Source organism: Vigna unguiculata, chromosome 7 (genome assembly GCF_004118075.2).
Source record: "Vigna unguiculata cultivar IT97K-499-35 chromosome 7, ASM411807v1, whole genome shotgun sequence".
In the NCBI taxonomy this organism is placed as follows: Eukaryota; Viridiplantae; Streptophyta; class Magnoliopsida; order Fabales; family Fabaceae; genus Vigna; species Vigna unguiculata.
In genome coordinates, this window is record NC_040285.1 from 36,264,820 (window position 1) to 36,280,298 (window position 15,479).

General features: G+C 25.9%; 1 protein-coding gene across 1 annotated transcript; it reads right to left on the reverse strand.

The window, feature by feature from the left end:
- Positions 1-8,864: 8,864 nt before the first annotated feature.
- Positions 8,865-11,409, reverse strand: LOC114190934 (allene oxide synthase 3-like). The gene is made up of 2 exons (XM_028080012.1): positions 10,772-11,409; positions 8,865-9,866 (listed from the first exon to the last, which is right to left on the reverse strand). Exons 1-2 carry the CDS (start codon positions 11,360-11,362, stop codon positions 9,018-9,020), a joined length of 1,440 nt encoding a protein of 479 aa, XP_027935813.1. The 5' UTR covers positions 11,363-11,409; the 3' UTR covers positions 8,865-9,017.
- Between the last annotated feature and the right edge of the window lie 4,070 nt (positions 11,410-15,479).

The window sequence follows — 15,479 nt, forward strand, 5'->3', positions numbered from 1 at the left end:
AGGATAATGATTTTGTTGCAAAAGGATTAAGTAGAAAACACAACAAAGGTACAATGATAATGTAGGTACTTCGGTGCATGGCATGTGTTGTGGAGTAGTAAGAGTAAGAGATATACATAGTTGAACTTCTTGTTCTCAACTTTTTGTTTAGTCAAAATTGTAGTGGTGACCATTTTGAACTTAAGATACGTCTAAGTTTCACGTTAATAAAAATGATAAATTTGAATAACATGTATGAAAAGAAAAAAAAAAACTAACAAACTTCGTTAACTTAAAGTTTGTACTCCATGAATCTATACATGTTAAATTATAATTTTTAATTAGGTTATTTGAACTACTTTTTTCTTCAATTGGTTTTCTATTTATTTTTTAATTAAGCGTTTTCGTCATACTTGGCTGTTGTAATAATAGCTTAACTGTTTTGAGTTAGTTGTATGAATTTGCAATAAAGTGGTTACAATTTGAAGTTTAAAGGTTATTGTAAAAAGAACATTTGGGTGCACTGAACTCGCAAAAGATTGAGAATATTATCGAAATATTTGGTTAAAAATTGGGTTGAAAACATGAGAATACTGGGCAGAGATTGATTGACACGATGATAAAGTAATAGATTAATTATATTCATGTAATTAATTTTATATAATAAAAGTTAAATGCACGTCCATTAAGAAATGGTTAAAAATTTAAATTAAAAACTGTCAAATAATTAAAGATTTTTGGTTTATTAGTCAATTGCATGGAAAATAAAGTGTAAACTATAATAAGTTAAAAAAATTACTACATTACGAAAATATGAATTATACAGAGGATGTAATTAATAAGAAACCAACGAATTAAGTTAGGCCAAATGAGAAAGATGTGGTTTAATTGTATTATGATACAGTAAGCATCTTCCAACTCGTTAGGTTTGGAATAAAAGCGAAACCACAAAAAAGAGACACTTGTCCAGAGTGGCTTTGGAATGGACTTTTCATCTTTATCTATTTATTATTACCTCCATTTTTTTAATTTTTAGTATTTAACGTTTTTAACATATTAAGGTATATTCAACATTTTATTTTTTCGAAATATTTATAGTCACTTATATGAAACAAATTGTTGTCCTGTTTTCATTAAAACTAGCATGAATGCTACATTATAAGTATACAACTCTATGAATAGGGGTATAAATAGGTAAAACAGGCTGCTAGCCGCCAATTATCTTAAAACCAAAATTTTAAGCTTGAAAAAAAAATGTTAAGTCTAGTTGGTTGACATATATACTCAATAGTATTATATATCTTATACATAATATATGACATATATCTTATATTATATATATATATATATGTAAAATTATTAATATGAATAACAAGTTTTATACTAAGAATAATAATTTAATTGAAAATTAAAATATTGAATATATGAATTGATAATTTTACCTCCATAGTTTATGAACTAATAAAAAAATTATTAATTTATAAAAAAAAATATAATAGCTAATTGTATAGCTAAAATAAATCGCAAACTAAAATGAAGTGAAATAAAAAATGTAAATTAAGTCGACACACGTTGTTTTTTAAATTATTCAATTATCAATTATCAATTATCACTTATTATTTTAAAACAAATACAACCAAAATTTGATTTATTTATTATATACAATAAATAAAAATAATTTATATAGATATTTTTGCCACTTTTAATCAAGTTTTTTTTTTTAATTTACAGTACTCGAATCTAACATAGTATTTGTTAATTTAAATTTAGTTTTATTTGAATTAATTTAATTTTTTATTTTACAGCAAATAGATCAGTAATTTTTTGAATGAAAGGTTAAATATAATTTTAGTCTTTGAATCTTGAAGTAAAATTTAAATTTGTCTTTATCTGAAATTTTGATACATTATGGTCCTTAAACTTTAAAAATTAATAAATATATAAATTTTAACTCGATTACATTAATATCTTTTATATGTCAAATATGTTTCATACTAACATCTCAATTGTTTACATCGTTTGTCACGTTATCACTTCGATATCAGCTGAAAAACGCCTTTAAAATGTAAAAAAAGGTTAACGTAATTGGATTAAAAAGATTATATTCATTCATTTTTCAAAGTTTATGAACCAAAATGTATCAAAATTTCAGACACGAAAAATTTTTAATTTCACATTAAAATTCAAGGACCAAAACTATTTAAACCTTAAATTAAATTGTTATGTTATTAGAACTATGATGAATTAGCCTTTTAGAATTGTTTGTATATGTAATGAAAAAAATATGATTATAAATTAGATTAACTTTTATATTATTTTAAGTATTTATTTAATATTAATAAATAATAAAATATAAAATTAAATATCATAATAAATAAAAAATTTGATTATGATAATTTTTTATTTTATCAACTGTTGGATGAGCGACAATTTAATAAATGTAATTTAAACTAAAAGGTAACATTTATATAGATGTGATTTAAGCAACCATTTAAGAACTTTTGTTGTACTAAATAAAAAATGTTATATATTACCTATGATCACGTTTACCTATATCATATATAAAATAACTTAATTTAAAGTTTTAGACCACAATTTTTATAATTTAAACCACAGTTTTATGTTATTGTCTAAAGTGATTCTTATTCATGTATTTTTTTATTGCTAAAACAAAAATATATAATTTTTGTAATGAATATTATAAAAACAAGACTGTTAAATAAAATAGAAAATAAACTTTTTTGCACATAATGTAATTATTTACATTGCAAACGAAATAGCTAAATAATCCTAGTTATGATTTCATTATTAATGAGTTCAAAAATTTAAAAGAACGAAATACATTTCTTATGTGATTTATTTTATATACTACAAAAAATATTTGATTAATGAATAATTTTAGTGACTAAAAATAATTAGTTATTATAGTGACCAATTTAAATATAAATTTATTAATAAAAAATTATTGGTAACTAAAATAGTTTCAAATTATAATTGGTCTTTAAATTGGTAACTAAAATAATTTATATTATAAATTAGTCTCTAATATTGATCACTAATTAGAAAATTAGTTACTAAATTGGTCTCTAAAATTTATCAATATTTAATAGTTTTTGTGTAATGATAGTTATAATCGTATTAAATTATGAGTTTATTTTTGTTGTATGATAATTAGTAAATATGTAAATTTTGATTGTTTTATTTTCATCATTTATTAGGTCACTAAATAATATGATAATTCACCAAAATAGTTAAATGTTGAATGACTTTGATTAATTTTGTTTATTTTCTTTTAGGATAACATATTTTCTCATTATTTAATTATTTTTTGTAAAACAAATTCATTTTCTGATTATGCGGTAAGATGAGGATATGTGTATATTTTGTTTCTGATATTTTTTTGTATAATGACTTATCATATATTTTTAGGGAAAAAAACGTGATGAATAAAATTCATTTATTTTTTTATGCTTTGTTACAATAAAATTATTAGTTTGTTTATAAGTTTTTGTAAAAGAACAAGTTGGATAAAATTGGGCTAGACTTAATCTTTAAAAAGTGTAACTAAGGCTTAAAAGAAATAGTTGTAATAAGGAGATAAATCATACTAAGTTCCTAATAATTATTTAAATCAATCTAGATACCAAAACTTGATTTGATATGTTTTCATCGCTAATTATCAAATATTTCTCTAAGAAAAAGTATTTATTACTCAACTATAAACAAAGATGTAATAAGAAAAAAAAAGTCTACAGCTTTATGTTAAAATTCTGAAATAAATTAAATCTTTAAAACGAAAAACTAACACACCCTCAGTTTTAAAATAGAGACCAATAAGATATGATTCCACGTACCAATAGTTGATAATTTTTAGTGTTGTATCACAATTTTTTCCGTATAAATTCATCTTGCACAAATAAATCATATTAAATATATGATTTAATATATATATATATATATATATATATATATATATATATATATATATATATATATATATATAATGAAAATATTAAGAATAACACTTACTATAATATAACATCTACATATATTTTAAAAGATAGTGACTAAATAATTTAATTTATCTTATTTCTTCATTTATTGGCTATAAGTTCATGCATTAGATTAGGTGGACAAATTGGAGGGCCAAGTCAGCAAACCTACCTCATTACTATATTTTTTTTGTTAGGTGGACTAAGTTACGGACTCACCCAATTTATTTTATCAACAGAATTATATTCTCTAGATATAATAAATAGTACATATGTTAAATGTTTTATAAATACTTAATTAATTACCTATTAAATTCTAGTCTACTTATATGTTGACGAAGAATGAGTTTATGATAATATTGGAAAGTTGTATTAATAACATTAAGTATCACATTAATGTTTAGGTTTAAGCCTTTATTTTTTTGTCCCCACTAGATGGCACGTGGAGATATAAGAGAAGTGTTAGCACTGTCTTGGATATGAGGCAGACAAGGGAGGGACCCCTACGAGAAATGTAGATTCAGTTTTAGTGTATTCCTCACTCTTACAACTTTATAAACATTTTATTTTCTAACATCCCACATAAAATTTGTTATATCTATTTTTATTACATTTTAAATATTCTCGTATTTACTTAAATGTATATTACATATTTTTCATAGTAAAATTAAAACAAATAAAATATGGATATATGAATAAAACAATATATATATATATATATATATATATATATATATATATATATATATATATATATATATATATATATATATATATATATATTATATGGGTTAAAACGGTCTTTAAAATTTTGATCCAAACTTGAAATTGTTTTTATCTTAAACTTTTATATAGTTAAATTACTAAACTTTAAAAATAAATTGGTTTTTTAATGTATTTAACAGTGGGTTAGGTTAACGTTTTAATTATTTACGCTATTTGACATGTTTTAATTCAAATAACAATTTAAAAAATAGTTTAAGATGTGATAAGAGGACTATATCCATTTTTAAAGTTTGGAGACTAAATTATATCAAAATTTGTGAGAGACAAATTTTAATTTCGGGTTTAAATTTAGAAACTACAAATATATTTAAAATTTTATATATTAATTATAATAAACCCATATTAAACATCATTGTGTAACTTGACATATCAGTTAAGATGACACTGCAAAATATATCTATCACTTATCATTATACGAAAAAATTGTAAAAGAACTAAAATGTAACAAAAAAATACAAAACATGAAATATGGACAAATGATACCTATAATAAAAATGTCAAAACTTATAATCAGTGGCGGAACTTGGAGTAAAATTATAGGGGGGCCAAATTAGATTTGTTATATATAATCTTTTTTAGAAGAAAAACTATTCATTTTTTTTCTTTTCATTTCCTCTTCTTAAAACAAACACACATAATAGTAGAATTCAATCAAAAAAATATTACTATCATTCGCTATTATATCATGCTATTATATCATGATACCAATTCATGAATATCATTTTAGACAAGTCATTCGTATCTCATCAATTTGATTTTGGTGGTATTGTCAAATTTGATGTCTTTTTCCCAGATCACATTCTAATGAATTGTTAAATTCATTATATGTAACTCTGAGAACTTTAGAGATTTGCTTTATATTGTCTTAAATTCTTGGTTCTTATTAAATTTATCAAGTTTAGTTAACGTAAATACATTTCTTTTTCATCTTCATCACAAACCTTTCTCTTTGAAAAAAAAGAATCAATTTTTTTACTTTTTATCATAATCTTTCTAATATAAATTTATCACATCTTACCTATCTAGAAAAAATAAAATTTACATTCACAAATCACAATTATCACAATGCAAAACATAACAAAACTCATACTACTTTAATTAAATAAGCAATACTGTATAAATTCAAAACTTCAAAAAAAAAATTACCATAGGTAGCGAAAAACACAAAATCCCTAAATTTTATAATTAAAGGTTATAATAATTTAGGAAAAATTATAATTAGGGTTCATACCAATTTCATAAAAGAATCCCTAAAATTATAATTATGGTTTATATTAATTTGGGATAAACTTAATTTGGAAGAAACATCCTAAAAAGAATCATAAACTAACATACATAAATCATAATAAGATACTAACCTTGATTTGTGAGAGATCATGCAAGAATGTATACATGAATTTCAATCTATGTGTTTCCAACCTATCTATTTATATTTATCTCTTCTTTATACACTTTCATGATAATTTACACGGTAGAAATATCTTATAGTCAGAAAAAAAAACCCTAATCTCTTTTATAAATTAATGTCTCTATTAAAATTTTTTATTTTATCTTTTATTATAATTTTCCATAATATAATTTTAATATAAATAATATATAATATAATTTTAAAAAATATATAAAATACATATAAAAAAATTAAAAAAAAATGGGGAGCCGTGGCTCCCCCTGTCCTATCCTAGTTCCGCCCCTGCTTATAATCCTAGACAAAACAATAAACTACTTATATTATTTTTTATTATCCAAAATCAAATTATCTGTATAATATTTTTTGTTAAAAAAATATATAAATCACACATATACAAATTATATATATATATATATATATATATATATATATATATATATATAAACTAATTAAAATACATTAACAATTTAGATGAATTTAAACAATATTTATAAACTGAATCGAATATGAAAACACCTATCATTTTCCAATCCTAATAATACCTTGCATTTGCCCTTTGACAAGTATTGTGTTTTACAAATAGACAAAAAAAAAAAATTGTCCTGATATTTTATTTGTTAATTATTGTCATTTGTATTTATTTTTAATTTATCAATATTTTTAATTTATTTTCCCTGTCCATTTTTCATTTTCAAATTTTAACTCTCCATTTTAAAATCACACCGAAAAAAAATTAACATTCTTTATTTTCAATTTTTATCTGTTATCTATTTTTTTTTTTCTAATTTGCGACCAAACATATAAGCTATTCAACTTTATTTATGTATTTATTTGATAAGGTAATTTTTTTAATAGTTTTTATTTTATTTCAATAAGCATATTAGTGTTTCTAGACAATTTATCTAGATATATTTTACTATTCATATTACTATCTAAACACTTGAATAAATATGACAAAAGCACATGCATAATAGATTGATATTTCACTTAGAAACATTTGTAGGTTTGATTTGATGAACTTTCGATTTATGTGCATTTTGAACAAGACCTTTAAAAATAACATGTTGATTTTTTGTTGTTGTGTTAGTGTTGTTTTATAGGAGTTGATATTCTTTTAGTTGACAAGTTCTTTTATGCACCAAACAAAATGTGTTATTTCCATATTTACATGCCTTTATTCTCTTAACAAGACTATTTTCAGCATAATAAGATAAAGTTCTCTCTTAAGAATTGCTACTAAGACAACATAATGAATTAGTATTGAATTTTTATCTTGTTTCTTATGTCTTGAACATAATGATAGCTTCAGGTGAGTGTCATATGAACAAGTTTTAAAACAAATATATTAGTTCATTAAAATTAGATATCATTGTTGCCATGAAAAGCTAGGAAACATTGAAACAATATTTATTTATGAAAGCTAAATTGTCTTGGCAGAGAAAGTGGAGATAAGATCGTTGAATCACATAATTTCATAACTATCTTGTATAGTTCTAATAGTTTATGTGTAACCTAATTTGTAAACTTATCATATCTCTCCTAGTATAGTTTAGTAAACATTATATGAAAATAAAATAATAAATTATTGTAAATTTAATTAAATTTCTTTACCAATAAAAATAATTTATTTAATCCAGTCACCAAACAAAATCCAATGTTGAATAATGAAACTTAGTGAAAATTCAGTTCTTTTTTTCTTTTCCTATTATTCACTCAACAGTGGATGCGGGTTTTATTATTTTATTTTCATCCTTATATAGAAGATTCATCCTTATATCTAATGACATGGAATTTTTATTCTACTTCTATAACAGAATGGTTATGGTGTCTATATCCCTCCATTTAACTATTTCAATATTAATTAAATATTTTAAAAAAACAAAATCATATATTACGAAGTATTTAATGTTAATATATATATATATATATATATATATATATATATATATATATATATATATATATATATACTCGTTCCATATTTAATTTGAAAAATTGTATATTACTTTTATCCATGCATATTTAGACGATATAAAGTTTTTAACAAAATCAGGCAAAATCAGGTTCAGATAATTCCAAATAAACGAGATGTTTGAGTGTGTACTATTTACTAAAGTTCAAATCGTCCTTGCTTTATTTTAAAATACGGATGTGGGATTCTAGTCCAAATTTCTTTTCGAGGTAAGAAATTCCATCTTCTTTCGGATTTCAACCTCATCGGGGTAAAAAACGAGAATACATATGGTTGATGTGGGATTCATATTTCTTGTGCTTTTATTTAGTTACGTGGTTAAAAAATGTAATTAATTTTTTTTTCCTACGATTCTCCACTAATTAAAATTTTATCTTCCCAAATTTAATTTTAGTTTTAATTAGAAATATGAATATCTATTTAATTTTCATATCATTTTCACCATTTAATTTAAAATTATACCACATTTGTAAACAAAGATAAAATGATAATTACTTATTTTTATTTATTATAAAGTTTTTTTTTTAATTTACCACATTTATCATATCATTCACTAAGTGTCAAAAACCTCCATCTTAAATTTCCTCACATCGTACCATTTATCTCTTAATTTAAATAACACATTACTCATTTTATCTCATTAAATTTATTCACCCACTCTTCTTCAAATCCCTTCACTTATCCAAATAGACTCTCAATCCTCAAAGTACGGTCCACATATGAGACATATAGTACTAAAGATTTTATTTTATTTTATTTCCAAACTATTCGACTTAAGATCAAAAGATACGTATTATTTTAAAATAAAAATACAATATTATTGTCTTCTTAATTGAGATTGAGAGTAATGTGAGAATTAAGCGGTAGAAAGACGAAGGTCTCAGAAGGTGGAGGCTTTGGTAAGGGAGGTGATGGTAATACTGGGACCAAAACCAGATTCCTTAAATTCGAATTCAAAGGTATCATAACGTAGGAACAACTCTGCCAGAAACAACCTACAGAGCAGTACCACCAGATTCTTCCCTGGACACTGTTTATCAGCGGGGGTTGGTTCCTCCGTTTCTCGACCGTTCGACCAAAACACGTGCGCCAACATCTTCTCACCCTCCCCCACAAACCTCCCCGGCACGAACACCTCAGCATCCTCGAAGATTCTGGAATCCTTGGTCGCAAAAGGTTGATACCCGAACAACATTTCCCCCTTCTTCACCTTAAACGACGCATCGTGGCTCTGCACCACCAAGTCCTCTCTCGCTCTCCCGTACTGATAGGGTACCAGAGGCTCTATTCTCATCGTCTCGTAAACCACCGATTTCAACAGACTCATCTTCTCCAACGCCCCCACACTGACCCCACCCTCCTCCTTCACCACGCGCCTTATCTCGCTCCTGAGATCCGCGTGATGCTTCTCTCCGCCCAATCCCACCCACTTCATCAGCATCGGGAACTGGTTCTTCAAGCCGCCGTAGGAGTTGAAGCACGCCATGAAAACCACGTTGTGGCACGCTTCGTCTCGCCTGAGCCCAACTTTTTCTGCCTCGTCTAACACTGTCGTCGCGGAGGTTCTGAAGGCCTCGTAGAGCTTTTGGTAGTTGGATTTGGTGAAGAACGCAGGGAGGGGAAACGTGCGAATCAAGAAGTCTTCTACGTAGTTGAAGATTTTCGGAAGACCAAGAGTCCCAAGTGGCGCCAACTGGAAAAGCAGCCACGTGCTGATCAGCTTCGGTCCCTGAACACACACACCTAAATTATCTTCAAATTGAAAACAAATAAATTAATGACTCCTTTTCTGCTTATTTATAATTTCAATCTGCTTGGAAGTCAATTTCATCTTCTCCTAATCAAATTAATAAGCATCCGGAAATGTAATTGAAGCATATTCATGCGTCTCGACCTAACCTTTCAAATAAATTCACTTTTAATAGTGCTTAATAATGAGATAAATGAATTCTTATAAACATATTAATAGAGTATAATTCAAATTCAAATTAGCTCATAATTATCAAATTTATAAAAAAAATATATATATCCATTAAATTAGATGATATATATATATATATATATATATATATATATATATATATATATATATATATATATATATCGTTAACTTTATAATGTGATTATTTTTGTGTAGTATTTAACACATAATAATTAAAAAAGTGGATAAATTTAATTTCATATATTATATATCAATATATTATTTAATCAATATGTTAAATTTAAAAGGATTTTCTTAATTACTTAAGATAAATATAATTTTCTTTGGATGAGATTTTTCATAAGAATTTTGAAAAGAAAAAATAAAATTAATTTTGTTATAAATTATAATTATTTTATCCATAACTGTATATATGGAACACAAGTTCTATTATACTATTGTTACAAAAACTTCTTTTTTCTAATCTATATACACATAGAAGTTAATTTTATTTTTAAGTTGAAAAAATGATCTAAGGCATAATCAGTATAAAATATTTCTCACCCGTTTGAAATGTTACACTTTCTTGTAGAGAAAGTGGTTTTATATATATAAATTGATACTGAGACGACTCATGTCAGTGAACGTAAAACTAAAATCGAGTTTGGTATGTAGTGCATGAGTACATGAAGAAAAGAAACAACGGCACTTACCTTAGAACCGAGGATGGTGTGTGAAGGGTCCTTGTTATCACAGAGCAACCGGAACAAGAAGTTGAAGGAGGCATTGTTGAAGACAGTGTTGAAGTCGGCCTCATGGTTTTTGTTCAACTGGTCCTCTATCTCACAAAAGGACTCGTGGAGGCAGTTGCGGAAAAGAGGCACAACGGCGTCTTTCCGCGCGGCGAGAGCGTTTAGGAAGAAGCGCTTGAGGAGGGCGTGCTTGGATTCTCGAGTGTCGAGGTAGGCGCAGACGCGGTGGCCACCGGTGAAGGCGGTGGAAGGCATGAAGGTACCCTCGAAGACGTTGAGCTTCTCCACCTTGTTGTTGTCGAATAGGATCGGGAAGGAGACGCCGTCTAAGAGCGCTATGACTCTAGGGTCGGAGGAGACGAAGGGACCCGGTGGCATGTTGGTTCGAATGACGGTGGAGTGGTACTTTTGGATTCTTGTGGCGAAGAACTTGTCCCTTCCTTGGTGGTAGAGGAAGTCGTGTCTGTCGCGTATGGCTCCCAAGATGGGGATCCCATAGCTGCCTGGGATTGGTTTCAGTAATGATGATGATGGCTCTGAGGACAATGCCATGTTAACTTTAGGATCTTTCTTTCTTGTCTGAAGAAACCAATGTTGTAGTATTGTTTCTGCGGGTTTTATTATTTTATTTTCATCCTTATATAGAAGATTCATCCTTATATCTAATGACATGGAATTTTTATTCTACTTCTATGTAACAGAATGGTTAGCGTGTCTATATTCCTCCATTAACTATTTCAATATTAAGTAAATATTTAAAAAAAATAATATATTACGAAGTATTTCATGTTAATATATATATATATATATATATATATATATCTTTTTTTATTGTCAAATATAAAAAATAAAACTGTAATAGTATAAATATGAAGTAATGATTTTATAAATATCAAATAATTAGTATAAATATATTTGAATAGTATAAATAGTATAAATAAAACCAATGTTGTAGTATAATTTTAGTATAATTTATTTGACATTTTAAATATTTTTTATTATAATATTTGAATTAACATTGAAGCAAAAATGTGTCAAACGGTATAAACAATTCAAATATTATCATGAAATATGTTTCAAACGTTATATAAAATTAACAAAATTTGGTTAAAAGGACTAAATTCACGCATTTTTAGATATGAATGACTAAATTGATCGAAAATTTTGAAAAGAAACTAATTCTAAATTTTACTAAAACTTGAGATACCAAAAACATACTTAACCCTTAAATTTATATACAATAATAGTTTACCTGAAAATTTAAAATTTAGAAATTTAGTTAATTTAATTCATTATATTAAATTTCTTATTTACTCATGTGGTTTTTAAGCAATTCAGATTGTTGAAGCTTATTATTATTATTATTATTATTATTACTATTATTATTTACTATTATTATTATTATTTAATTAGTATTTTTCTTTATTCTTATGTAAGAGATAATTATTTATCCATTAATAAATTTATAATATTTTTCATGATAGATCTATTAAAACGATAATTTTGACTAAAAAATTAACTAGATTAAATCAATTATTATTTATTCTCATCCTTAATAACTTCTCTTAACTTGATTTTGTTTTTTCTAAATTATCTTAGTGATAGACTTCTGTTTTGTTTGTTTTAAGAGGTGAAAAGGTGAAAACGAAAATATTTGAAAAAGAAAATTATGAAAGTTTGTAAATAGTTTGATAGATGTGATAAATATTTTTTAATGAATTAAAATGTAAAATTTCAATTTTATCCTTATGTTAAAATAAAATCTAATTAGTTAAAATTAATTAAAAATAAAATTAGAATAATTAGTTTTTAATAAAAAATTAATAGAAATATTTATTATTATTATTATTATATTATATTATATTATATAATAGTATATTCATAAGAACATCAAGTTCTCTATAAAGTACAATCCAATATGGTAATAGATTCCGGAAAATTCAAAATTATGAGAGTCACTTTGATAAACATATTTATAATCCACCCAAATCTTCTCATGCCAAGGATGTTACTTGATCTTTCTTCATAAAATCTATTTGTGCAAATCCACCCAAACCCTTTGATGTAAACACGCCACTCCCTCATCCACCCTTATATCAACATTAATTTCTCGAAAGCAAACACATGCCGTTTTCATTAATTACAATTTATTTTTTATTAATCACAAAAACTGACATATATCTTCATACATGAAAACCAAAAAACAACATAACTTAGTAAAAGTGAACTCATCATAATAACTTAGTGTAAGACGAAAAAAAAATGCAATGTCATATATGTCGTAAAAGTTTACTATGTCATCAGAACCACGAAACTTCCTCTCGGCTATAAGACTTTTTTCGAATTCAATGTTTAGTATGTTTTCCCTAAGATTCGAGAAATAGTTGGTTTCCATTAACAAATACTGTGTCCCCATTCCAAAAAGAAACCTTCTTCAAAAAGTAAAAAGTCCTAGACAATCAAACATCCAAAAGGCTTAACTTTTAATCAAAACAAAACATCTCCCTAACAACGACAAATATTTTTACACCCGAAATGAGCAAATTCTTAAAAAGTCATGATATTTCAGAACAACAACAGAGTTACAGTGTCGAAATCGCATTAACTAACATGGGAAGGATCCATGAACATGACTGAACTCTGGAAAAAATTGTTGAAGCTAAACTGCTTACTCAGTGACATTTTGTTGTCGTTGGATCCGGATGCCATGTAGAATCTAAGTTTTTTCTTTCCGGTTACAGCAAATGCATATGAAACGAACGAACATTTTCAACTCCAACTATGGAAAAGCAAAACGTCTGATGCACAAAACCAAATCTCTTTCCAAAGATATCGAAAAGACAAATAAAAAATTTGCCTTGCCGCCAATATTAAACGTTTCAGATTGATGCCCAACGTAATCATTTCAAAAAGATAAAGAAAAAAAAAATATTACCTGTGACAATATTAAACGGTTCAGATTCATTCCCAGCATACTGATTTAAAAAGGAAAAAAAAAACATATAATAGTAATTATCAAATATGATCAGCCTAAATACGTAATAAACCGAATAATGTTTAAATATTATTATAATTATTAGATAATTCTATTTGATCTATACTATATGTTACAAAAAACAAAATTGACAATATCACACAATAGCAAAAAAGAGGACCTGTGCGTATCTCATACTAGTTATCTTAAAATTTTGATCAACTGGAAATGATATCAATCATTTGTTGGATTGAAATTATATTTTAAATATTTTAGTGGTATTGTGTTTTTTCAATGAATCACACTCAAAATTCCCATTATCAGGTTTGTTTGAGTAAAACTCAATTTTTTTTAAGAACCAAATACACACCATTTTATCCTGATATTCCTACTTTTTAAATGTAAGAAAAACGTGGGATTTGTACGATGTATAGCCGTGCTAATTTACTCAGCTAAGTTTAGTAAATGAGAAACTTATGCAAAAAAAAAAAAAAAAAAGTAGGGTACTTAAGTATATTTATCTATGTTTCACCTAGTGGTCCTTTTTTCTCCTATCTCACCCAAAACACTTTTAACCCTTTTATTCTTATTTCTCCACGTATCAACAAATAGGGACCTCGGTACCACAATATTATGCAAGTTTGGCACTCTAATTTGGATAAGCTATACCTTATAGATACTGCTACACCTCACCTCACCTCTAACTCAATTCTATTAGGTAGGGTGCCTAGGAGTGTCCAAACCCCAAATCTCTACTATTCTAGTAATTAAAACACCAAGACTTTGCTTTTTCTGTGTACTTTTAAGTTCAAAATAACTTCTTAAATTAAACTATATTTAACTTCTAACTTCTCTTACAAGGATACCTTTCAGTCTCCAGTATTTTCATCTATTTAAAAGGGACAGGTTTAAGGTACAAGTTTAGAAATTGAATGAATATAAATTTTGTACTAAAGTTAGGTCAATATTGAATGATACTCAAATTCATTGTAACTATTAATAATAAATTTTATGATGGTTACATTTTCAAACTTAAGATTGTAAATAGTGCACGATAACTCCTTCGAGCTAAATTATGCATTCCATTGTAACAGAAAAACTAACCAGGCTTTCACACACACAAAAAAAAAATTTCTAAACAAGAAAAAATAACTTGAATTGTACCTAATTTTGTCAAACACTAAAATTTATTTCTTAGCAAAATTTTCCTCATTAGCGCCCATAAATGTAACTAAGTGAAAAAAAAGTTAATAATTTTGTCCTTTTGCCATGGCTGTTGTCATGTGCGTTAACAGCACAAAAAAACACAAAAAGAACAAAAAAATAAAAAATAAAAGAGTGGCATTGATGATCAGATGTCTCCCGGTTGGATAACAATTTGATTAATCCAATAGAGCATTTTTATTTTAGAGCACACCAAATTAGCTTATAAAATTATTTTAAATTTAATTCAATTCTACAAAATTAATCAGTTACAAAATCAATCAATCAATTTGTAAGATGAAATTTGCATATTGAGTAGAGTTGTTGTTTAAGTTATTGTTTAAAGTTGTGATCATTATATCAATAAAATTTTATAATTTATTTATAGAATTTATTAAACTAAACTACATCAAGTTAAGAAATTTTGTGACGCTCCGATGTGTTTTTCCACATGGAACAAGTTCCAAAGGTGTTACACAATAAGCCCGAACC

What these genes read in the sequence shown, in the direction of transcription:
- LOC114190934 (XM_028080012.1), bottom strand. Translation starts at nt 11,362, where the DNA reads ATGGCATTGTCCTCAGAGCCATCATCATCATTACTGAAACCAATCCCA. An exon ending in ACACCATCCTCGGTTCTAAG is followed by an intron (nt 9,867 to 10,771) that starts GTAAGTGCCGTT and finishes GTGTGTGTTCAG; the next exon opens with GGACCGAAGCTGATCAGCAC.